We start from the raw sequence: 26,452 nt of genomic DNA, 5'->3' as shown, positions 1-26,452 counted from the left end.
CTTTTGGGGTTAAGTTGTGAAAGTTAATGTAATAACTGCGAGCACCATCTGCTGGCCTACTTCCTCACAAGAGAGAGTGAGTGAGAGAGAGAGAGAGAGAGAGAGAGAGAGAGAGAGAACGAGTCTGGATTTTAACGACATCTCTAATATTCATGCTGATGCATTTTGCTGCTTTGTGCTGCTTTCATTTTCCACCGCTCTGCTGCTGGAGACTCCAGCTCCTCGCCATACACACCCCAGCACGGGAGAGGGAGGGCAGAGAGGGAAAAACTAGTGGAAAAAGGAAAACAACCAAGCTAGCTAGCACAAAACCCTTTTTGTGTACAAAGGAGTAGCCTACCTTACCCTGGGATGTAAGAGAAAGAGGCACGAACGAAGAGAGCAAGCAAAAGGAACGAGTAGAGAGAGGTAGAGCGAGCGGACGGAGAGAGCACGCGATTGCTGGCGGAGGGGAATCAATAAGAAGGGAGGGAAGAGAGGAGGGTAGAGCGAGAGAGCGACGCTGACACTCACACCACGACCCGCCTGTGCCGGACGGAGCTGAAGCACGCAGTAGCAGCAGAATGAGACGAGCTTCCTGGACTGCCACTGCCTCGCACCTCTTCTGGCGCAACCAGCCCTGCTCCCAGCTCTCCCAGTGATCTAACAGCCCAGCCCCATGCACTCCTACTGAGCCTGAGCCCTGCCCGCTAGGGGAGGAGAGGAGAGGAGTGGAGAGGAGGTGAAGGAGAGGAGGCTCCACAGCCTGCCTGTACGCTGCCTGTGGAGGGGGAGGGGGTGGACACGCAGCTCAAGCAAGACAGACTGTCGAACGAGAGAGTGAGAGAGAGAGAGAGAGAGAGAGAGAGAGAGAGAGAGAGAGAGAAAAAAAACCCGGCGAAAGGGCAAGGCTTTTGTTAGGTGGTTGGAGAGAGAGGGGGAGGAAGAACAAAATATAGAAAAAAACATGTCTACAGTGAAGAGGCCAAGAGGAAGGGTAAGTGAGCTGCACAGAGAGAGAGGGGAGGAAGGGAGTGGAGGGAGGGAGGGAGGGAGGGAGGAGGGGCCGGACGACAGGAACTGAACAACTGAACAACCTCCTCTGCTACTGGCTCATGCTGCCTGCCTGATGCAGCTCCACTGTCGCCATCTTGAACTCCTTGTTGCTGCTCTTTCCCATACTAATTTGCTTAGCTGTGCTAGCTATGCTCTCCCTTCACTACCCCCCTCCTTTCACTTTGTTCCTCGTTTTCTCTCATCTCCCACACCCCCTCCCTCCATAGATTCCTCCCCATCTCTGGTTCGATGCAAAAGGCGGTGTGTGTGTGTGTGTGTCACATAAGATGAGTACATCAGTCACACAGCACTGCATGAGAGACTGAGGGAAGTAAGGGGTTAGTGAGTGAGTGAGCGGACTAAGTGGCCCAAATGTCCTGGCTATCTCTATCTCTCTGTAGTCTCTCCTTACTGTAATAGTGCAAAGTGTTTTCATGGGAGCGTGTGGTGGCAGAGAGAGAGATTGAAATCACTGCAGTGCTGGCAGCCTGTAATTTCAGTTATTTATAGTCGTATTACACAGCTGCAGAACACTTGGTTTTGGTGCATTTTTCTTCTCTCTCGCTTTCTCACTCACTTTTCATACAAACTCTCATTCCTGCTCTCATTCCCGCCCTCTGCCCTCTCTCCCCTTTGCTACTTACCTCTCTTCCCTGTTCTTTACCTTGACTTTCTCTTTCGTCCAACTCTTTTTTTACCTTGAATAATGAGAATATTTCAGTTCTGGGCAATGATTTCCGCTAATAGCCTGGGCATCACAGCACATGTTAAACCTATAATTCTGTAGCTACAGCTCTTGTTTATCTTCCGAATGAACTGTAATTTATTTCTCCCCTCCCCCCGCTTTGTTTGTGGCAGTTGAAGATAATTCTCTTTATTTAGCAGTCAGGAAAGCAACTGGCTGTGCCGTGCTGTGGCTCGGCCTCGGCTCATGTAGCCATCCACTCTGACTGCAACACGTTGAGATTAGCTCATCCATTTATAGGCTCTGGGCCCACCCGAGGGGAATACAACTCAGCCCATGTTTTATTCCCATTTTATCACCTATCAGCCTTGTCTATATTATCTATTCTAGTTTGGCTGAATGTCAGTGTGCCGATCCTGCCTGTCTCTGTTTCTTTCTGCCTGTCTTAATGAAAGTTTGTGCTGCTGCAATCTATGTGTCTGGGGGGGAAATGTGTGGCTAGCAGAAAGTTCAGAGAGCAACACTTTCAGTATGTCTGTGAGGTAGTGGGGTAGAGACACAGCAGCAGAATGGGATATTCTGGTGACTGGTTGTTTAAGTCTTTAAAAGGCTATCAAGGCTATGCCAAGCCTATGTTAAGGCTAATAAGAGAGGTACAACCAACTAGCTAACAGTGTTGTTGTGACTTCTGCTGTGTGTGTTTTCTAGACCAGCTGGCTGTTGTTTTCAGTGTTCTGTTTTCTAGATCGATCAGTGTAACTTCCCTTTTGACAATCACATTCATATCATACGGCCTTAGAGTGCAATGAAACCCCGTCATTTTCCTCATCTGCCATTTCTTGGAATTTATGAGTTAAGCTTCCTGAGAAGGCTGATTTCTCTCCTCTGTCAGCTACTGCTAAAGGCTAAGACTACAAACTACACGTAGCTCATAGCATGTTGCTTCATCATTTCTAGTCTTTCTCTGTCTGTCTCTCTCTCCCCACGTCACTAAGCAGCAGTGTAAGTATACAGCTTGATTGTTATGCACATGGGGCTTTTCAGAGCTTCGCTGATTCACTTTTGTAATCCCATTATTTTGTGTTTACAACATTTCCTTATTGAGCCTGCCTGGGTGACTTGACTCATTCCAGGCAGCAAAGCTGATATGGTACATTTCACACTTCTGTTCCTGAGGGGGAAGATGATGTGTGAGAGAGGCTGTGGAGGGTTAACTGAAGGGGAAGATGATGTGAGAGAGAGGCTGTGGAGGGTTAACTGAAGGGGAAGATGATGTGTGAGAGAGGCTGTGGAGGGTTAACTGAAGGGGAAGAGGATGTGTGAGAGGCTGTGGAGGGTTAACTGAAGGGGAAGATGATGTGAGAGAGGCTGTGGAGGGTTAACTGAAGGGGAAGATGATGTGTGCGAGAGGCTGTGGAGGGTTAACTGAAGGGGAAGATGATGTGTGAGAGAGGCTGTGGAGGGTTAACTGAAGGGGAAGATGATGTGTGAGAGAGGCTGTGGAGGGTTAACTGAAGGGGAAGATGATGTGGGAGAGAGGCTGTGGAGGGTTAACTGAAGGGGAAGAGGATGTGTGAGAGGCTGTGGAGGGTTAACTGAAGGGGAAGAGGATGTGTGAGAGGCTGTGGAGAGTTAACTGAAGGGGAAGATGATGTGAGAGAGGCTGTGGAGGGTTAACTGAAGGGGAAGATGATGTGTGAGAGAGGCTGTGGAGGGTTAACTGAAGGGGAAGATGATGTGAGAGAGGCTGTGGAGGGTTAACTGAAGGGGAAGATGATGTGTGAGAGAGGCTGTGGAGGGTTAACTGAAGGGGAAGATGATGTGTGTGAGAGGCTGTGGAGGGTTAACTGAAGGGGAAGATGATGTGTGAGAGAGGCTGTGGAGGGTTAACTGAAGGGGAAGAGGATGTGTGAGAGGCTGTGGAGGGTTAACTGAAGGGGAAGAGGATGTGTGAGAGGCTGTGGAGGGTTAACTGAAGGGGAAGATGATGTGTGTGAGGCTGTGGAGGGTTAACTGAAGGGGAAGAGGATGTGTGAGAGGCTGTGGAGGGTTAACTGAAGGGGAAGATGATGTGTGAGAGGCTGTGGAGGGTTAACTGAAGGGGAAGATGATGTGTGTGAGGCTGTGGAGGGTTAACTGAGGGGGGAGATGATGTGTGAGAGGCTGTGGAGGGTTAACTGAAGGGGAAGATGATGTGTGAGAGAGGCTGTGGAGGGTTAACTGAAGGGGAAGATGATGTGTGAGAGGCTGTGGAGGGTTAACTGAAGGGGAAGATGATGTGTGAGAGGCTGTGGAGGGTTAACTGAAGGGGAAGATGATGTGTGAGAGAGGCTGTGGAGGGTTAACTGAAGGGGAAGATGATGTGAGAGAGAGGCTGTGGAGGGTTAACTGAAGGGGAAGAGGATGTGTGAGAGGCTGTGGAGGGTTAACTGAAGGGGAAGAGGATGTGTGAGGCTGTGGAGGGTTAACTGAAGGGGAAGAGGATGTGTGAGAGGCTGTGGAGGGTTAACTGAAGGGGAAGAGGATGTGTGAGAGGCTGTGGAGGGTTAACTGAAGGGGAAGATGATGTGTGAGAGAGGCTGTGGAGGGTTAACTGAAGGGGAAGATGATGTGTGAGAGGCTGTGGAGGGTTAACTGAAGGGGAAGATGATGTGTGAGAGAGGCTGTGGAGGGTTAACTGAAGGGGAAGATGATGTGTGAGAGAGGCTGTGGAGGGTTAACTGAAGGGGAAGATGATGTGTGAGAGAGGCTGTGGAGGGTTAACTGGAGGGGAAGATGATGTGTGAGAGGCTGTGGAGGGTTAACTGAAGGGGAAGATGATGTGTGAGAGAGGCTGTGGAGGGTTAACTGAGGGGGAAGATGATGTGTGAGAGGCTGTGGAGGGTTAACTGAAGGGGAAGATGATTTGTGAGAGAGGCTGTGGAGGGTTAACTAAAGGGGAATGTGAGAACTAGGAGATAAATGATCTAACTATTCAGTCTGAGATTCAGGAATGTAGGTTTGGTTTGGCTACATGAGAACATGAACATAGTGGGGTGGGGGGATTAGTGTGTGTGTGTGTGTGGGGTGGGGGGATTAAGGTGTGTGTGTGTGTGTTAACGACCACAAGACCATCCACTTCGCAGGAAATGACATTAAGATCAGGCCGAGAGTCCTTTGTAATACACAGCTCTTTCCAGTCTTGCTATTAATGCAGATGTATGTATGTTACAATGACATCATCCTGTTGGTATATGTGTTCCCTCAGTCTGATTAATATCCCCCCTCCTCTCTCTCCTCTTCTCTCCAGCCTCCCAAGAACAAGAATGCTAATGGTCCCAACAGCCACACAGCAGCGCGGGTCCTCAGCCCCCCGATGAAGAGCAGCTCATCCTCCTCGTCTTCGTCCTCCTACAGCTCGTCGTTGGAGAAGCGGGCCCAGCGGAGGCTGGTGAAGGAGCAGAGGGAGCAGCAGCAGCAGCAACTGATGGAGGAGGCTGGGGAGGACAAGCAGCAGAAGGCTAACAGGATCATCCACGAGGCCATTGCTAAGGCCCGGGAGAGAGGAGAGAAGAACATCCCCAGGGTTATGAGTCCAGAGAGCTTCCCCTCTGGGAGCTCCTCTGCCCACAGGAGAGAGAGGGAGAGGGACAGAGACAGGGAGATGGACCGAGGCAACAAGACCAGGACCAAGGCCTCCAAGAAGGCCCGCATTGTGTCCTCGTCCAAGCCCAAACAGAAGGCCAAGATCGGGTAGGTGTCTCACTGACCTTGTTCTCATATGCCACACTATGCCCTTATAACACCACAGCTGTATGGCATGATATAGGGCCACGGTGTTGTATTTGTTTTGAAAAGTAATTTCAGTGGCCTTCCACATTAAATCTACCATTTTGTTTTTGCTCTGCACCTTGTCTAAAGCAAGTTGTTTCACACTGTCTATTCTCCTTTACGGCTTGGCTTCCTTAGTGCCCATTCATTTCTGGAGCACAATAGAATAGCTAGTTGACTAGCTGCTAGCAGCTGCTAGCTTGACAGACATAGCTGCTCATAAAATAGTATCTGCCAAGATGGCAGCTCAAAGTTAATTTTAAAATTCATGACACAGACAGACAGGAAGGAGCAACAATGGCTGCTGTTAGCATTTAGGCTAGCTTGCTGCAGATCGGACAGCTAGGTTATGACAGAGACTAGTGGATATAGGGATTTAGTATATACTGTATCCAGTCCCCTTCCCCCTGTACAATGAAACTGTGTTGTTATACTGTAAGCCACACCCAGTGTGAGCTCATGTTAAATCTGACCTGAGGTGGAGAAAGACAGGCAGCCAGGTTTGGAGACAGGAAGAAGGCAGGCAGGCTGGGAGTCAGAAGACCGGCAAGCTGACTGGCTGGGAGGCAGAAAGACAGGCATGGAAGCTGGGAGGCAGGAGGACATGCAGGCAATCTAGGAGGCAGGAAGACATCCAGGCAAGCTGGGAAGCATGAAGGCAAGCTGGGAAACATGAAGACATGCAGGCAAGCTGGGAGGCAGGGAGACATGCAAGCAAGCTGGGAGGCAGGAAGACATGCAGGCAAGCTAGGAGGCAGGAAGACATGCAGGCAAGCTGGGAGGCAGGAAGACATGCAGGCAAGCTGGGAGGCAGGGAGACATGCAGGCAAGCTGGGAGGCAGGGAGACATGCAGGCAAGCTGGGAGGCAGGGAGACATGCAGGCAAGCTGGGAGGCAGGGAGACATGCAGGCAAGCTGGGAGGCAGGGAGACATGCAGGCAAGCTGGGAGGCAGGGAGACATGCAGGCAAGCTGGGAGGCAGGGAGACATGCAGGCAAGCTGGGAGGCAGGGAGGCATGCTGGGAGGCAGGTAGGAGGAATGTGTATATTGTCACTCAGGTCATCACCAGGGCTGTTATGGAAGCTGTGAAATGAACCAACCAGGGATAGAGAGAGACACTCTAGTTTCATATTCTCATTAAGCGAGCAGGACTGAGAAAAACATAATGGCCGACTATATTGTCTCCCTGCCTGCTTCCCTGCTTCATGATTAATGATTATATGAGCTCGGCTGCTGCATGTGGAAATGGCAGTAACGAATAATGGATTTTGCTCTATTTGTGAGAGATAGTAAGAAAAGAGGGAGAGAGAGTGTGTTGCAGTGGTGCAGATGTTAATGAGGGAGAACAGACATCTGTCAGGAGGGTTGGGCTGAACCAGGTCTGTATGGTTCTTACTCAGGAAACCCACTGGGCCTGATGTTGAACACTAGAGTAGGTTTCTATTAGAATAGTATCATGAATATTTGTCAGATATTCATTATTATTATATATTTTTTAAAAGTTTTTAATCTGAGTATTGCTGCGCGAGGGAGAGAGGCTGTTGCTCTATTGCTGCAGCTGCAGAGGGGGCGGTGTTTGTGAAATGGGAGTGAGCAGACAGAGGGAAAGAAAGAGACGTCAAGGCGCCAACTCGGTTACAGCCAAGACTAGCTAACTTGTAGCAGCCACAATGTTATTTATCATCCCATATAACAGTGCCGGTCTTGACTGGAGTAGCCTAGAGAAGCTAGCTAGCTGGGCTAATTGAGGCCACATGCTGTGCTTTCTCCCCAACCCCATTCAGATAAAACAACAGTCTACAGTTGTAGACGAAAGTTTACATACACTTAGGTTGGAGCCATTAAAACTCGTTTTTCAACCACTGCACAAATTTCTTGTTAACAAACTATAGTTTTGTCACGCCCTGACCTTAGAGAGTCTGTTTTATTTGGTTAGGTCAGGGTGTGGTTAGGTTAGTATTTGGTTAGGTCAGGGTGTGACTTGGGTGGGCAAATCTATGTTTATATTTCTTTGTTGGCCTAGTATGGTTCCCAATCAGAGGCAGCTGTTTATTGTTGTCTCTGATTGGGGATCATACTTAGGCAGCCCTTTTTCCCACCTTAGATTGTGGGATCTTGTTTTTGCATTGTGCTGTCTAGCCCTGCAGAACGTTACGTTCGGTTTTGCATTTTTTTGTTTTGTTGGTGTTCATTATTAAAGGAAATGATGTACGCCTACCACGCTGCACCTTGGTCTCCTCATTCAAACGACGAGCGTAACAAGTTTTGGCAAGTTGGTTAGGACATCTACTTTGTGCATGACACAAGTAATTTTTCCAACAATTGTTTACAGATTATTTCACTTATAATTCACTGTATCACAATTCCAGTGGGTCAGAAGTTTACATACATAAAAATTGACTGTGCAATTCCGACTTCAATTGTACATATAGGTAGGGTTAAAGTGACTAGGCAACAGGATAGATAATAGATAGTAGCAGCAGTGACTGTGATAAGTGTGTAAGTGTTTGTGTGGCGACAGTGTGAGTAAGTGTGTGTGTTCATGTGTATGTGTTGGAGTGTCAGTGTGAGCGTGTGTGTAGAGTCCAGTGTGTGTGTACAGAGTCAAAAAGGGTCAATGCAGATAGTCCGGGTAGCTATTTGGTTAACTATTTAGTTAACTGAACTGGGCCGTTCGCACTACCCTATGTAGTGCTTTGCGGTCGGATGCCAAGCAGTTGCCATAGCAAGAGGTGATGCAGCTTGTTGAGATGCTCTCAATGGTTCAGCTGTAGACCGTTTTGAGGATCTTACGGCCCATGCCAACTCTTTTCAGCTCCCTGAAGGAAGAGGTGTTGTCTTGCCCTCTTCATGACAGTGTTGGTGTGTTTGGACCATGATAGGTCCTTAGAGATGTTGACACAGAGGAACTTGAAGCTCTCGACCCACTCCACTACAGCACCGTTGATGTGCATGGGGGAGTGTTCGGCCTTCAGTTTTCTGTAGTCCACAATAAGCTCCTTTGTTTTACCCACGTTGAGGGAGAGGTTGTTGTCCTAGCACCACACTGCCAGGTCTCTGACCTCCTCCCTATAGGCTGTCTCATCATCGTTGGTGATCAGGCCAGCAGTTGTGTCATCGTCAAACTTAATGATGGTGTTGAAGTCGTGTGTGTGACCACACAGGGAGTACAGGAAGGGACTAAACACGCACCCCTGAGGGGCCCCGTGTTGATGGTCAGCATGGCGGATGTGTTGTTACCTACCCTCATGTTTTCTCGAAATAAGAGTTGTTGTACATTTAAGACACTGCATTTCAAACAGTCAGCAATAATCTAATTCAGGGCTTGTGAAGTTATACTTAGGCTAAATGTAAGCCTTCCACAACCATAATACACAATAATAGTTTAATTATTTTATCAAAATAGTTTTAACCGCTTTTTTTTGCAATAATCACTAATCTGGCTTTCAAGTCCGTCTATGAAAATGCAATTCTTTTGTTACAAGTTTAACTAGAACCATGACTAATGCACATTCACTAATAACGACTAACTTCTTGTAGTTGGTATTAGTCTATAGATAATTAACACAGGTCTCATCAACAATCTCTCAAGTCCACGTGTTAGTGAATTGTTATGAACCTTCTGTCTCCAACTGTTTAACAGCATGTTATCCTGTCTACTTTGTTCAGATGTTGAAATCAAGTGGCCTACCTTATTTCTCAGAATGAGAATGACTTGCCAGTTCTTTATATAATTGTTTATAAATCACAGACTAGACAGCTAGTAAAACAGTCTTTGGCTAAAATGCTGCTAGCTGTACCCCAATGCCACACGTGACATACTGAGCATACATTTTCTACAAAATGTACCAAGGAAGTCAAGCTACAGTATTAGCATTTAAACCCACAGTATTTGTTGTATCACTGGAAGTGGACTTAGGCCTATTTATTTGAACTTTTCCCTATTCTCATTAAGGTGTTATTTCTTTGTCATGTCTGAGATTATTACTAACATCACTAAGTTAGTAGTATGCCCTAGCCTTACTTTATATGATATGCTATTGTATGTAACCTAACCTATTTTTACACAATGTAGAACTTGTAAAGCAAAGGTCTGATTTGTGAAACTAGGCTAAACACAAAATGAAACCTAGTCTTTCCACTATTGTTTCAATGCTTCTTTCATAAAGCTTGTTACGTCATACATTCCAGCCATTTTGAAATATCAAGGTAGGCCTAATTCATGTTGAGGAAAACTCTCTTACCTTACACAGTACAATTCACTGAACCAAACGGACCAATGAACTAATGGAATCTGAGAATGAATGGAAGGAACAGCTCCTTACTCTAAGGAGATGGAGGGGATGGAGGGTAGGATGGTAGGGAGGGGGTGGAGGGTAGGATGGTAGGGAGGGAGGGGATGGAGGGTAGGATGGTAGGGAGGGGGGAGGGTAGGGAGGGGATGGAGGGTAGGATGGTAGGGAGGGGGAGGGTAGGGAGGGGATGGAGGGTAGGATGGTAGGGAGGGGGTGGAGGATAGGATGGTAGGGAGGGGGGGAGGGTAGGATGGTAGGGAGGGTAGGATGGTAGGGAGGGAGGGGATGGAGGGTAGGGAGGGGATGGAGGGTAGGGAGGGGATGGAGGGTAGGGAAGGGATGGAGGGTAGGAGGGTAGGGAGGGGATGGAGGGTAGGGAGGGGATGGAGGGTAGGATGGTAGGGAGGGGGTGGAGGGTAGGGTGGTAGGGAGGGAGGGAGGGGATGGAGGGTAGGGTGGTAGGGAGGGAGGGTAGGATGGTAGGGAGGGTAGGATGGTAGGGAGGGGATGGAGGGTAGGGAGGGGATGGAGGGATGGAGGGTAGGATGGTAGGGAGGGGATGGAGGGTAGGATGGTAGGGAGGGGGTGGAGGGTAGGGTGGTAGGGAGGGTAGGGTGGTAGGGAGGGGGTGGAGGGTAGGGAGGGGATGGAGGGTAGGATGGTAGGGAGGGGATGGAGGGTAGGATGGTAGGGAGGGGGTGGAGAGTAGGATGGTAGGGAGGGGGTGGACGGTAGGGAGGGGATGGAGGGGTGGACGGTAGGGAGGGGATGGAGGGTAGGGAAGGGATGGAGGGTAGGATGGTAGGGAGGGGGTGGAGAGTAGGATGGTAGGGAGGGGGTGGAGAGTAGGATGGTAGGGAGGGGGTGGAGGGTAGGATGATAGGGAGGGGTGGAGGGTAGGGAGGGGATGGAGGGTAGGGCGGAGATGGAGGGTAGGGAGGGGATGGAGGGTAGGGAGGAGATGGAGGGTAGGGAGGGTAAGGAGAAGATGGAGGGGAAGGAGGAGATGGAGGGTAAGGAGGGTAAGGAGAAGATGGAGGGGAAGGAGGAGATGGAGGGTTGGTGGGGATGGAGGGTGGCTAGGATGGTAGGGAAGGGATGGAGGGTAAGGAGGGGGTGGAGGGTGGCTAGGATGGTAGGGAGGGGATGGAGGGTAGGGAGGGGATGGAGGGTAGGGAGGGGATGAGGGTAGGGAGGAGATGAGGGTAGGGAGGGTAAGGAGAAGATGGAGGGGAAGGAGGGGAGGGAGGAGATGGAGGGTAGGGAGGGTAAGGAGAAGATGGAGGGGAAGGAGGAGATGGAGGGTTGGTGGGGATGGAGGGTGGCTAGGATGGTAGGGAGGGGATGGAGGGTGGCTAGGATGGTAGGGAAGGGATGGAGGGTAAGGAGGGGGTGGAGGGTGGCTAGGATGGTAGGGAGGGGATGGAGGGTAGGGAGGGGATGGAGGGTAGGGAGGGGATGAGGGTAGGGAGGAGATGGAGGAGATGGAGAGGAAGAAGGGGAGGGAGGGGATGGAGGGTAAGGAGAGGGTGGAGGGTGGCTAGGATGGTAGGGAGGGGATGAGGGTAGGGAGGGGATGGAGGGTAGGGAGGAGATGGAGGAGATGGAGAGGAAGAAGGGGAGGGAGGGGATGGAGGGTAGGAAGGAAATGGAAGGTAGGGAGGGGACGGAGGGTAGGGAGGGTAAGGAGAAGATGGAGGGGAAGGAGGAGATGGAGGGTTGGTGGGGATGGAGGGTGGCTAGGATGGTAGGGAAGGGATGGAGGGTAAGGAGGGGGTGGAGGGTGGCTAGGATGGTAGGGAGGGGATGGAGGGTAAGGAGGGGATGGAGGGTAGGGAGGAGATGGAGGAGATGGAGAGGAAGAAGGGGAGGGAGGGGATGGAGGGTAGGAAGGAAATGGAAGGTAGGGAGGGGACGGAGGGTAAGGAGGAGATGGAGGAGATGGAGGGTAGGGAGGAGATGGAGGGTAAGGAGGGGGTGGAGGGTAGGGAGGAGATGGAGGGTAGGGAGGAGATGGAGGGTACGGAGGAGATGGAGGGTAGGGAGGGGATGGAGGGTAGGGAGGGGATGGAGGGTAGGGAGGGGATGGAGGGGAAAGTAAGAGCGTCATCTCTTACATACCTTAGCCTAAATTCATTATAGTTAAGTGTTTTGGCCTGTACATAATTGTCACGTCCTGACCAGTAAAAGGGGTTATTTGTCATTGTAGTTTGGTCAGGGCGTGGCAGGGGGTGTTTGTTTTGTGTGTTTCTGGTTCTATTTCTGTTTAAATCTAGTTTTCTATTTCTATGTTGGGTTTTGGCCTCTAATTGGAGGCCATATTTAGTTGAGGTTTGTTTCACTTGTGCTTTGTGGGTGGTTATTTTCTGAATAGCCTGGGAGCCTTATGGAACTGTTTTTCGTCATTTGTTTATTTTGTTTAAGTGTTTTCTTTAAATAAATTAAGAAGATGATGTCACGGGTGTAGTCGGTGAAGGAGGACCAAAACGCAGCAGGCATGCGGTTGTTCATTTTGAACATTTATTAAATCAAAAGGAACACTCCAAAACAACAAAACGAACTACAGACAGTCTGGCAAGGCACAAGGCTAAACTCAGAACAATCTCCCACAAGTGACAAACAAACACACCCTCATATATGGGACTCTCAATCAAAGGCAAAAGGGAAAACACCTGCCTTCAATTGAGAATCCCAATCCCAATTAACCAACCATAGAAACACACTTACTAGACTACACAGAAATACATAAACATAGACCATAAACCAAAACCCGGAAATACTAAATCAAACACCCTTTTACCAAAACACCACCCTGAACCACAAAACAAATACCCTCTGCCACGTCCTGACCAAACTACAATACCAATTAACCCTTATACTGGCCAGGACGTGACAGTACCCCCCCCTTAAAGGTGCTAACCCCGGAAGCACCTCAACAAAAATAACCCCCAAACAACAACAAAAGAAAAATTCCCCCCCTACTAAAGGGAGGGAAGGGGGGGTGGCTGCCGTCAACGACGGCACTGTGCTACACCCCCCCTCCCCAACCCACCTATATCTGGAGGTGGCTCCAGCTCTGGCCGTTCCAGGCAGTCGGGGCAGTCTGGCAGCTCGGGGCAGTCTGGCAGCTCTGGCCGCTCGGGGCAGTCTGGCCGCTCGGGGCAGTCTGGCAGCTCGGGGCAGTCTGGCCGCTCGGGGCAGTCTGGCAGCTCGGGGCAGTCGGGCCACTCTGGCAGCTCGGGGCAGTCGGGCCACTCTGGCAGCTCGGGGCAGTCGGGCCACTCTGGCAGCTCGGGGCAGTCGGGCCACTCTGGCAGCTCGGGGCAGTCGGGCCACTCTGGCAGCTCCTGACTAGTGGGTGGCTCTGGCGATTCTTCACTGACGGGCGGCTCTGGCGATTCCTCACTGGCAGGCGGCTCTGGCGACTGTTGACTGGCGGGCAGCTCTGGCGACTGTTGACTGGCGGGCAGCTCTGGCGACTGTTGACTGGCGGGCAGCTCTGGCGACTGTTGACTGGCGGGCAGCTCTGGCGACTGTTGACTGGCGGGCAGCTCTGGCGACTGTTGACTGGCGGGCAGCTCTGGTGACTGTTGACTGGCGGGCAGCTCTGGTGACTGTTGACTGGCGAGGCTGGGTTTACGCACTTGAAGCCTGGTGCGTGGTGCTGGTACTGGGCGTACCAGATTGGGAACACGCACCTCCAGGCTAGTGCGGGGAGCTGGAACAGGACGAGTCGGACTGGGCTCACGCACCACTGGCTTGGTGCGGGGAGCAGGAACGGGCTGGGCCGGACTGGGGACACGCACCACTAACCTGGTGCGGGGAGCAAGGACGGGCCGGACAGGACTGGGGACACGCACCACTAACCTGGTGCGGGGAGCAGGAACGGGCCAGACAGGACTGTAAACACGTACTGGTGACCTGAAGCGTGGAGCCGGTTTAGCCACTCGTCCTGGCTGGATGCCCATCCTAGCACGGCATGTGCTGGGCATGTCCACCGGGCTGTGCGGGCGCACTGGCGACACAGCGCGCAACTCCGCATACCATGGCTCCTCCTCCAGCTCTTCCCTCTGCAGGTCCTCAATCAACTCTCATCTTCGTCTCCTCCTCCGCCGTCATCCCCCACGAGAGCAGTGGTCTGGGCTCTTCCTCTGCCCTTCCGGACCACCCCATTAGCCCCCCCCCCAAAAAAAATTATTGGGGGTGTCTTCCGGGCCTCCTTGACCGCCGCCTGCAACTCCGTCCACCGGCTGGCTTTACCTCCTCGACCTGGGAATCCTTCCGCCAGGGTCCTTTCCCCGACTTGATCTCCTCCCAGGTCCAGAACTCCTTCCCCTCGCGAGCCCATCCCTCGCGCTCCTTTCTCTGCTGCTTGGTCCATTGTTGGTGGGAGATTCTGTCACGGGTGTCGTCGGTAAAGGAGGACCAAAACGCAGCAGGCATGCGGTTGTTCATTTTGAACATTTATTAAATCAAAAGGAACACTCCAAAACGAAACGAACTACAGACAGTCTGGCAAGGCACAAGGCTAAACTCAGAACAATCTCCCACAAGTGACAAACACAAACACACCCTCATATATGGGACTCTCAATCAAAGGCAAAAGGGAAAACACCTGCCTTCAATTGAGAATCCCAATCCCAATTAACCAACCATAGAAACACACTTACTAGACTACACATAGAAATACATAAACATAGACCATAAACCAAAAACCCGGAAATACTAAATCAACCACCCTTTTACCAAAACACCACCCTGAACCACATAAAACAAATACCCTCTGCCACGTCCTGACCAAACTACAATACCAATTAACCCTTATACTGGCCAGGACGTGACAGATGAGCACTTTACCCGCTGCGCCTTGGTCCTATCCTTACGACGCCTATGACAATAATGTTACTAAATAAAAAACATGTTTAGACCTGACCTGCATCTAAAGAATGAACTTCCTTCAGTACAGGTTGATCCATCCCAGAGTTCCTCAGTCTCCTCTCTGACTTGTAGGATTGTGCTAGTGATCCTATGAGACAGTCCCAAAGCCTTCCCCCCCTGGTGTCTGATTTATAGTAGTGTCTGTGGAGATCTATCCAGAGCAGGGAGACCAGAGAGTGGCTGACACCCCAGTGCCAGACCATACACTAGAAAACCAGGCATGGACTCTGTCCGCTATAGGGAGGGATGGTCACTGTAGGGATGTTGTCTCAATGCAGAGGAGAGAAGAGGATGTTTTACTATGGCCGACCCCTCTCGTAAGGCTTTTGCCTTTGTTTATGTGTGTGTGTGTGTTGAAGACTGTTGTTCTACAGTGTGTCTATATGAAAGGATGTTTTTGTTGCTTTGAGTGAGTTGGTATAGTAGCATAGCATGTGTTTGTATGTTTGTGTCCTCTGTTCTGTCGTCGTTGCTACGTACCTGTAGGCCTATATGTTATGTGGTGAGTTTGTGTTCGTGCTTTCTGTTGTCGCTGTGTGCCAATGTGGCCAGTGTACATGTGTGTGCCAGTGCAGTGTGTGTGTGTGAGGTGCGGTGCAGTATAGTGTGAGGGATCATGCTCGTGCAGGGTAATGAAGACAGCAGGAGTACATGGTGCTCTGGGGAGGTTTCATGCAGACAGAGGAACCACAGTGTGTGTGTTCTGCCCTCCCAGGGTCTTCTCATGTAATATTAACGCTCAGCCTTCTCCCTGTCAGCACCCGCAACGCTGCAAAGGCACTAACCTTCCACAACAGTGCCTCTGCTATGTGTGTGTGTGTGTGCACTCGTAATTGTTTCTAGGTGTGTTCTTGAATGTGTGTGTTTATATGGTAGTTATACAGTATAATATAAGGGTGTATGTACGTGATTGTGTGGGACCGTGTGTGTGTGTGTGAGTATAATCCACAACGTAAGCAAGCGTGTCTGTCTGTGGGTCTGTGTGCATGCATATGTGCCTGCATGTTTCTCTGCCATGTGACCAGCATGCTTGTCTGAGTGGGGGGTTGGGACTGAGCTAATAGTATTATCAGGCTGGCTGTAGGAGCCTGCAGGGGGGAGTAGCCTGTGTCTGTAAGACCACCCCAGCACAATGATTGTTAATAAAGTGTCAGCATGCTTCAGCTCGGCTGGCGTCTAGCTGAACTTGGCTAGCTGAACAGAACGAGTGTGCTCACATACTCCCTTAAAAGACCTTCGGTTGAAAAACAAGAAAAAAACACAATAGTACTGTTTGTTCATTTTGAGATGCCGTAGCCAGCATAAACTTCCTGAAAATAGTCATAATTAATCGAAGATAACTCAAGACATCTGTCATTCATTTTGACATTTTTGTAGAGGAGATAGATCTTAGTCACACAATCTAACTAAGATGTTTGGTGCAGTATTTCTCCAGTAATTTTACATCTAACTAAGATGTTTGGTGCAGTATTTCTCCAGAAATGTTTTGGGCATGTAAATTAGTAATCTCGTTGAATGACAACAAACACTTCATTAAAGAGTCTACTGTTGACCAATCACCGATGAAGGGGCATAGACTTTGGCTACCGACTTCAGCTTGCCTCGAGAAAAAATGTAACGTGCACAAACAGCCGAAAAACCCATGCTGAAGACCAAAACAAACAAAAACGTCACAAAATGTTGTCATAATATATGCACAAGCGGTTCCAAACTGTTTCGGATGGGAGCATGCGGACGCCTTTAGACAATGGGTATGGGACCAGAGGACAAGGTGAGGGAGGGTATGAGACCAGAGGACAAGGTGAGGGAGGGTATGGGACCAGAGGACAAGGTGAGGGAGGGTATGAGACCAGAGGACAGGGTGAGGGAGGGGTATGAGACCAGAGGACAAGGTCAGGGAGGGTATGAGACCAGAGGACAAGGTGAGGGAGGGTATGAGACCAGAGGACAGGGTGAGGGAGGGGTATGGGACCAGAGGACAAGGTGAGGGAGGGTATGAGACCAGAGGACAGGGTGAGGGAGGGGTATGAGACCAGAGTACAAGGTGAGGGAGGGTATGAGACCAGAGGACAGGGTGAGGGAGGGTATGAGACCAGAGGACAGGGTGAGGGAGGGGTATGGGACCAGAGGACAAGGTGAGGGAGGGTATGAGACCAGAGGACAGGGTGAGGGAGGGTATGAGACCAGAGGACAAGGTGAGGGAGGGGTATGAGACCAGAGGACAAGGTGAGGGAGGGTATGAGACCAGAGGACAAGGTGAGGGAGGGTATGAGACCAGAGGACAGGGTGAGGGAGGGGTATGGGACCAGAGGACAAGGTGAGGGAGGGTATGAGACCAGAGGACAAGGTGAGGGAGGGTATGGGACCAGAGGACAAGGTGAGGGAGGGTATGAGACCAGAGGACAGGGTGAGGGAGGGGTATGAGACCAGAGGACAAGGTGAGGGAGGGTATGAGACCAGAGGACAAGGTGAGGGAGGGTATGAGACCAGAGGACAGGGTGAGGGAGGGGTATGGGACCAGAGGACAAGGTGAGGGAGGGTATGAGACCAGAGGACAGGGTGAGGGAGGGGTATGAGACCAGAGTACAAGGTGAGGGAGGGTATGAGACCAGAGGACAGGGTGAGGGAGGGTATGAGACCAGAGGACAGGGTGAGGGAGGGGTATGGGACCAGAGGACAAGGTGAGGGAGGGTATGAGACCAGAGGACAGGGTGAGGGAGGGTATGAGACCAGAGGACAGGGTGAGGGAGGGGTATGAGACCAGAGGACAAGGTGAGGGAGGGTATGAGACCAGAGGACAGGGTGAGGGAGGGGTATGAAACCAGAGGACAAGGTGAGGGAGGGGTATGAGACCAGAGGACAAGGTGAGGGAGGGTATGAGACCAGAGGACAGGGTGAGGGAGGGGTATGAGACCAGAGGACACGGTGAGGGAGGGTATGAGACCAGAGGACAGGGTGAGGGGAGGGGTATGGGACCAGAGGACAAGGTGAGGGAGGGTATGAGACCAGAGGACAGGGTGAGGGAGGGGTATGAGACCAGAGTACAAGGTGAGGGAGGGTATGAGACCAGAGGACAGGGTGAGGGAGGGTATGAGACCAGAGGACAGGGTGAGGGAGGGGTATGGGACCAGAGGACAAGGTGAGGGAGGGTATGGGACCAGAGGACAAGGTGAGGGAGGGTATGAGACCAGAGGACAGGGTGAGGGAGGGGTATGGGACCAGAGGACAAGGTGAGGGAGGGTATGAGACCAGAGGACAGGGTGAGGGAGGGGTATGGGACCAGAGGACAAGGTGAGGGAGGGTATGGGACCAGAGGACAAGGTGAGGGAGGGTATGAGACCAGAGGACAAGGTGAGGGAGGGGTATGGGACCAGAGGACAAGGTGAGGGAGGGTATGAGACCAGAGGACAGGGTGAGGGAGGGGTATGGGACCAGAGGACAGGGTGAGGGAGGGTATGAGACCAGAGGACAGGGTGAGGGAGGGGTATGAGACCAGAGGACAGGCTGATGGAGGGGTATGAGACCAGAGGACAAGGTGAGGGAGGGTATGGGACCAGAGGACAAGGTGAGGGAGGGGTATGGGACCAGAGGACAAGGTGAGGGAGGGTATGAGACCAGAGGACAGGGTGAGGGAGGGGTATGGGACCAGAGGACAGGGTGAGGGAGGGTATGGGAACAGAGGACAAGGTGAGGGAGGGGTATGGGACCAGAGCAGAGGACAGGGTGAGGGAGGGGTATGGGACCAGAGGACAGGGTGAGGGAGGGGACAGACTGAGACTCCTGTCAGTCTCCATTTGCAGTGTTACACAAGGGTCAGTAAAAAGGGGGGTGCAGGGAGGGGATAGAGGGTAGGGAGGGGATGGAGGGTAGGGGGGTGGAGGGTAGAAGGGGATGGAGGGTAGAAGGGGATGGAGGGTAGGGGGGGATAGAGGGTAGGGAGGGGATGGAGGGTAGAAAGGGATGGAGGGTAGAAGGGGATGGAGGGTAGAAGGGGATGGAGGGTAGGGGGGTGGAGGGTAGAAGGGGATGGAGGGTAGAAGGGGATGGAGGGTAGGGGGGGATAGAGGGTAGGGAGGGGATGGAGGGTAGAAGGGGATGGAGGGTAGGGGGGGATGGAGGGTAGGGAGGGGATGGAGGGTAGAAGGGGATGGAGGGTAGGGGGGGATGGAGGGTAGGGGGGATGGAGGGTAGAAGGGGATGGAGGGTAAGGGGGATGGAGGGTAGGGAGGGGATGGAGGGTAGGGAGGGGATGGAGGGTAGGGGGGATGGAGGGTAGGGAGGATGGAGGGTAGAAGGGGATGGAGGGTAGGGGGGATAGAGGGTAGGGAGGGGATGGAGGGTAGAAGGGGATGGAGGGTAGGGGGGGATGGAGGGTAGGGGGGATGGAGGGTAGAAGGGGATGGAGGGTAAGGGGGATGGAGGGTAGGGAGGGGATGGAGGGTAGGGGGGATGGAGGGTAGGGAGGATGGAGGGTAGAAGGGGATGGAGGGTAGGGGGGATGGAGGGTAGGGAGGGGATGGAGGGGAAAGCCTCAATTCAAATGATTCTGAGGGGGTTACAGCTAGAAGTCAGGGTTGGCTGATCACACACTGCTTTCTGAAATTGCATAGTGTTTTTATAGCTACCTACCTGGTGAAAAACAAGCTCATCAGGAGATGAAAACATTATTGTAAAGCACCCTGCCTCTTTATTCCTATTCTCCTCTCCTCCTCCTCCCTCCCTCCCTCCCTCCCTCCCTCCCTCCCTCCCTAGTACATTTTCCTAAATATTCCTCCTCAGATATGGTATCTTCCTAACATACTAGGGGCTGTTAGCAGAAAGCTTCCTCCGTGTGTGTGTGTGTGTGTGTGTGTGTGTGTGTGTGTGTGTGTGTGTGTGTGTGTGTGTGTGTGTGTGTGTGTGTGTGTGTGTGTGTGTGTGTGTGTGTGTGTGTGTGTGTGTGTGTGCAGGGCAGCAGGCGTGATCTGAATGTGCTGATACTACACTGTTGTCTACTGTGAAACATCTAACAAAATGGTGCAAGCGAGATCAATTACAATATAAAATGGGGGTTTAGGGTAGGCATATAGACTACAGTAGAGTCAGTGTAGAGAGGGTTGGGTTCATATCTCCTTGCCTGCCTGCCACGCAGCATAGTCTTCCTATCTAATCCTCTTCACTCACACTCTGATTAGAAAATCCCAAAGCTGTTTTCTTAATTAAGTGTTTTTTGTAATCCTTTGTGTGTGTGTGCATGTGTGCGTGTGTGTGTGTGTGGGGGGGGGGGCATGCAAATGGTGTGTGTGTGTGTGTTTGCGGGTATGTGAGCATATGCCGGCATATGGGTGTGTGAATGCTTTTGCTTCTGCGTGTGCATACGTGCGTGTGTGTGTGTGTGTATTTTGTCAATATGTTAGTGTGTGTGTGAGCTCATAAGTCGACTGCATGCAGAAAGAAGCATAAATCCCTTGTGCAGATCTCTGCACTCTGCTGATATTTTCCATCACCAAGCTCTGTGTGTGTGTGTGTGTGTGTGGGGGGGGATGGGGGGTTTACAGCCATTCATAAGGAGGGGGATTTTCTCACGGAGCCCAGGCAGCACAGGGCCAACAGCACCACTGTCACTGTAATCCCCTCAGGATAGGTTCCACTGTGTTACACGCACACAACACACATTCTACACACTCCATCCGCTGCCGTAGGTTCATTCATCTCAGTCCATCTACAAACACGTAGCCTTTTAGCTATACAGTTGTAATGTTATACCCTGAAAGGGGGAATATGAGAATTTATTCACACTGACACGTAGCATCAGTGACTGTTCAGTCAGTTCTAATGACGAATGACATAAAATCATCAAATCGTTACATACATCTCTTTTCTCAAATGACATAGCGTTGACATTTGTACTCCTAGGCATGACTAATTAGTGATGCACTGACATTACATTTTTGGCCGATACCGATATTATCCTTGCCAAAAAAACGATACCTATATTTAACATTTTTGCGGCCTTTTAAGCATTCTAGTACAGTTAAATAGTTAACACACGCATGGACGCAGCGGTCTCAGTGCAAGAGGCGTAACAGTCCCTGGTTCGAATGCAGGCTGTATCACATCTGGCCGTGATTGGGAGTCCCATAGGGCGGCGCACAATTGGCCCAGCGTCACCCGCGCCGTCATTGTAAGTAAGAATTTATTCTTAACTGACTTGCCTAGTTATATAAAGGTTACACACACGCACACCACGTTGACCAAAAAGTTATTTTGTTGGCATTTATGTATGTCCCCATTACCAGTAAAACATAATCCAAACCTATTTCTTTCACTTACTTGCTGTGCTGTTTCGTTGTTCATTTGTTCAGTCGTTTAATTCTCAACCAGGATTTCTATTGAACTCCAAAAAAATAACACTATTTGACGTGTCAAATAAGCTTATTGACCAATCAGGACCTGAATATGACTGCATGTCACATAATAATTTAACACGTTCATTCATTTTTTACGTAGTTATAACACATCAGCTAACCGTTAGCTCGGAAAGCTCTCGCCAGTTTGTACAACGCGATTCAACCAGAGCATACCGGACCTATTTTCCTCTCCATATCCCTGGATTCCTACCGCAAGCTCTGAACCTTCTCATCTTCCGACCTTCGCAGCTAACGTCCCCTGAATGCTAGCTGTCTAGAGCACAATGGACTGTTAGCTTACGAGGCCCATCGAATACATTCCGAAGCTACTAGCTAGCAGTCAGCTATCCTTTGCTAGCGGTCATCAGCTACCTTTATCCCGGACAACTCTCGCCAGTCTGTACAGCGCGACTCAAACCAGAGCTAGTCGGACTTATTCTTCTCCATATCTCCGGATTCCTACCGCATATTTTTTTTTTCCACCTAGAATTATAGCAGCTAACGTCCCGTGAACGCACAGCCGCTAATCCGCGGCCTGCTAGCTATCTAAAGCACATTGGACTGCTGGCTTAAGAGGCCCTTCGGACATATTTCTTTGGCCACTATACATATTTTGCCAATTGGCCTGGTTTACCACACGGAGCCCTGCTGATCCGTCCGCTGATGTAACTGCACGAAGAGGCCACAACAGACTTTCCCCCGTCGCGTCGCCCCTCTAAGGCCTTTCTGTTAGCCTGCTAGCCCGCCGCTAGCTGCCTGAAGCCACGCACTGGACTCTTATGATCACCCGGCTACGCGTGCCTCTCCCTAACGTCACCATGCCTTGTCCATTGCTGTTTTGGTTTGTAACTATTGTTTTATTTCACTGTAGAGCCTCTAGCACTGCTCACAACGCCTCGGCAAACAATTTAGTTCCACCTCCCACACACGCAGTGACATCACCTGGTTTAAATGCTATTTCTGGAGACAATATCTCTTTCATTATCACTATATGCACAGGTTTACCCCCACTGTATTCACATCCTACTATACCTTTGTCTGTACATTATGCCTTGAATATATTCTACCGTGCTCAGAAATCTGCTCCTTTTACTCTCTGTTCTGAACGTGCTAGACGTCCAGTTCTGGTAGCCTTTAGCCGTACCCTTATCCTACTCCTCCTCTGTTCCTCTGGTGATGTAGAGGTTAATCCAGGCCCTGCAGTGTCTAGCTCCACTCCCATCCTCCAGGCTCTCTCATTTGTTGACTTCTGCAACCGTAAAAGCCTTGGTTTCATGCATGTTAACATTAGAAGGCTCTTCCCTAAGTTTGTTTTATTCACTGCCCTAGCACACTCCACCAATCCGGATGTCCTAGTCGTGTCTGAATCCTGGCTTAGGAAGACCACCAAAAACCTTGAAATTTCCATCCCTAACTATAAAATTTTTCGACAAGATAAAACTGCCAAAGGGGGCGGTGTTGCAATCTACTGCAAAGATAACCTGCAGAGTTCTGTCTTACTATCCAGGTCTGTACCCAAACAATTCGAGCTCCTACTTCTAAAAATTAACCTTTCCAGAAACAAGTCTCTCACCGTTGCCGCTTGCTATAGACCACCCTCAGCCCCCAGCTGTGCCCTCGACACCATATGTGATTTGATTGCCCCCATCTATCTTCTGAGCTCGTGCTGCTAGGTGACCTAAACTGGGACATGCTTAACACCCTGGCCATCCTACAATCTAAGCTTGATGCCCTCAACCTCACACAACTTATCAATGAACCTACCAGATATAACCCCAAATCCGTAAACACGGGCACCCTCATAGATATCATCCTAACTAACTCGCCCTCCAAATACACCTCTGCTGTTTTCAACCAAGATCTCAGCGATCACTGCCTTATTGCCTGCATCCGTAATGGGTCTGCGATCAAACGACCACACCTCATCACTGTCAAACGCTCCCAAAAACACTTCTGCGAGCAGGCCTTTCTAATCAACCTGGCCGGGGTATCCTGGAATGACATCGACCTCATCCCGACAGTAGAGGATGCCTGGTTGTTCTTTAAAAGTGCCTTCCTCACCATCTTAAATAAGCATGCACCATTCAAAAAATGTAGAAACAGGAATAGATATAGCCCTTGGTTCACTCCAGACCTGTCTGCCCTTGACCAGCACAAAAACATCCTGTGGCGTTCTGCATTAGCACTGAATAGCCCCCGTGATATGCAACTTTTCAGGGAAGTTAGGAACCAATATACAAAGGCAGTTAGGAAAGCTAAGGCTAGCTTTTTTAAACAGAAATTTGCATCCTGCAGTACAAACTCAAAAAAGTTCTGGGACACTGTAAAGTCCATGGAGAATAAGAGCACCTCCTCCCAGCTACCCACTGCTCTGAGGCTAGGAAACACTGTTACAACCGATAAATCCACTATAATTGAGAATTTCAATAAGCATTTCTCTACGGATGGCCATGCTTTCCACCTGGCTACCCCTACCCTGGTCAACTGCCCGGCACCCTCCACAGCAACCCGCCCAAGCCCCCAACATTTCTCCTTCACCCAAATCCAGATAGCTGATGTTCTGAAAGAACTGCAAAATCTGGACCCCTACAAATCAGCCGGGCTAGACAATCTGGACCCTCTCTTTCTAAAATTATCTGCCGAAATTGTTACAACCCCTATTACTAGCCTGTTCAACCTTTCTTTCGTATTGTCTGAGATTCCCAAAGATTGGATAGCTGCCGCGGTCATCCCCCTCTTCAAAGGGGAGACACTCTAGACCCAAACTGCTACAGACCTATATCTATCCTACCCTGCATCTCTAAGGTTTTCGAAAGCCAAGTTAACAAACAGATTACCGACCATTTTGAATCACACCGTACCTTCTCCGCTATGCAATCTGGTTTCAGAGCCGGTCATGGGTGCACCTCAGCCATGTTCAAGGTCCTTAACGATATCATAACCGCCATCGATAAGAGACATTACTGTGCAGCTGTATTCATCGACCTGGCCAAGGCTTTCGACTCTGTCAATCACCACATTCTTATTGGCAGACTCAACAGCCTTGGTTTCTCCAATGATTGCCTCGCCTGGTTCACCAACTAGTTCTCTGATAGAGTTCAGTGTGTCAAATCGGAGGGCCTGTTGTCCGGACCTCTGGCAGTCTCTATGGGGGTGCCACAGGGTTCAATTATTGGGCCGACTCTCTTCTCTGAATACATCAATGATGTCGCTCTTGCTGCTGGTGATTCTCTGATCCACCTATACGCAGACGACACCATTCTGTATACTTCTGGAATTCTTTGGACACTGTGTTAACTAACCTCCAGACGAGCTTCAATGCCATACAACTCTCTTTCCGTGGCCTCCATCTGCTCTTAAACGCAAATAAGACTAAATGCATGCTATTCAACCGATCATTGCCCGCACCTGCCCGCCCATCCAGCATCACTACTCTGGACGGCTCTGACTTAGAATACGTGGATAACTACAAATACCTGGGTGTCTGGCTAGACTGTAAACTCTCCTTCCAGACTCATATTAAGCATCTCCAATCCAAAATTAAATCTAGAATCGGCTTCCTATTTCGCAACAAAGCATCCTTCACTCATGCTGCCAAACATACCCTCGTAAAACTGACCATCCTACCGATCCTCGACTTCGGCGATGTCATCTATAAAATAGCCTCCAACACTACTCAACAAACTGGATGCAGTCTATCACAGTGCCATCCGTTTTGTCAACAAAGCCCCATACACTACCCACCATTGCGACCTATACACTCTCGTTGGCTGGCCCTCACTTCATACTCATACTTCATACTTATCTACAAGTCTCTGCTAGGTAAAGCCCCGCCTTATCTCAGCTCAGGTCACCATAGCAGCACCCACTCGTAGCACGCGCTCCAGCAGGTATATCTCACTGGTCACCCCCAAAGCCAATTCCTCCTTTGGTCGCCTTTCCTTCCAGTTCTCTGCTGCCAATGACTGGAACGAACTGCAAAAATCTCTGAAGCTGGCGATTCCCATCTCCCACACTAGCTTTAAGCACCAGCTGTCAGAGCAGCTCACAGATCACTGCACCTGTTCATAGCACATCTGTATACAGCCCATCTATCTACCTCATCCCCATACTGTATTTATTTATTTATTCTGCTCCTTTTGCACCCCAGTATCTCTACTTGCACATCCATCTTTTGCACATCTACCATTCCAGTGTTTAATTGCCATATTGTAGTTACTTTGCCACCATGGCCTATTTATTGCCTTAATTCCCTTATTTGACCTAATTTGCACTCACTGTATATAGACTTTTTGTTTTCTCTTTTCTACTGTGTTATTGACTGTATGTTTTTCATTCCATGTGTAACTGTGTTGTATGTGTCTAACTGCTATGCTTTATCTTGGCCAGGTCGCAGTTGCAAATGAGAACTTGTTCTCAACTAGCCTACCTGGTTAAATAACGGTGACATTTAAAAAAAAAAAAAAAAAAAAAAAGTTAAACATTGATTACACTATCACTCGTATTTCATATGTCACATTGATTCATCAATACGTATGCTATGATGCTGGTAAAGTTGTCTCGCGCACCTACAGTGCTGGTCATTAAACAAAGCTAGCTAGCTCATGGATGCAAACAATGTTCTTCCCCAAAAACATAGCAAAACAACATAATCTGTTTCAGTAGCTATAGTTAGCTAGCTAACTATACAGCTAGGTGTCATCTAAAATAACCCTAATTTATAAGACAGTTCTTATTTGATTAATGGTGGTCGGACCCATCTATGTGAAGCTAGCCACAATAAGGATTAGCCACAATAGTGAACTTTGCGGTTAGCCTTCAAAATAAAAGTATGGCATAATTATACTATTTGTATTCATTTGCATCACTGTCAATGACATACTTTTATTTTGAAGGCAAACCGCAAATTCCACTATTGTGCCTAATCCTTATTGTGGCTAGCTTCACAACACATAACCCGGTCCGGTCGAGCGTCACTAGCCAGATGAAGCTAGCTGGCTGCTTATAACGTTAGCTTTGGGCAACAGGGTTAAGTAGCTGGCTAGCTATTTATTTTCAAGAACTGAAGTTCAATTTCAGTAGGCGAACAACAAGTAGCAACCTTGCTAATACTTACTCACAAGGATTCCTAAATCATTGCTAAGAATAATGAAAATGACTGCAGTTTCTACTGGTCATTGTTTTCAGGCTGGTTGTATTGGTGCTAGCTAGGTACCACGCTAAAGCTAGTTACCCCAGAAGTTGCGGTCAAACAAATTCTGCTTTATTATCAACACGGTAATTGTAAACACATCATTCG

General features: G+C 49.8%; 1 protein-coding gene across 10 annotated transcripts in view; it reads left to right on the top strand.

Moving 5' to 3' along the window:
• LOC115203297 (chromodomain-helicase-DNA-binding protein 9) overlaps window positions 1–26,452 on the top strand; it is a 124,568-nt gene that overhangs the window by 37,872 nt on the left and 60,244 nt on the right. For 9 of the 10 annotated variants that reach the window (XM_029767862.1, XM_029767868.1, XM_029767863.1 and 6 more), the window contains one exon: window positions 5,010–5,452. In XM_029767862.1, coding sequence (XP_029623722.1) covers window positions 5,010–5,452 — 443 coding nt within the window. Of the gene's footprint in view, window positions 1–105; window positions 977–5,009; window positions 5,453–26,452 lie in introns of those variants that run through there. The other variant, XM_029767867.1, reaches the window with a different exon arrangement.

Source organism: Salmo trutta, chromosome 12 (genome assembly GCF_901001165.1).
Source record: "Salmo trutta chromosome 12, fSalTru1.1, whole genome shotgun sequence".
Lineage (NCBI taxonomy): Eukaryota > Metazoa > Chordata > Actinopteri > Salmoniformes > Salmonidae > Salmo > Salmo trutta.
This window is presented reverse-complemented; position numbering and strand designations above follow the sequence as displayed.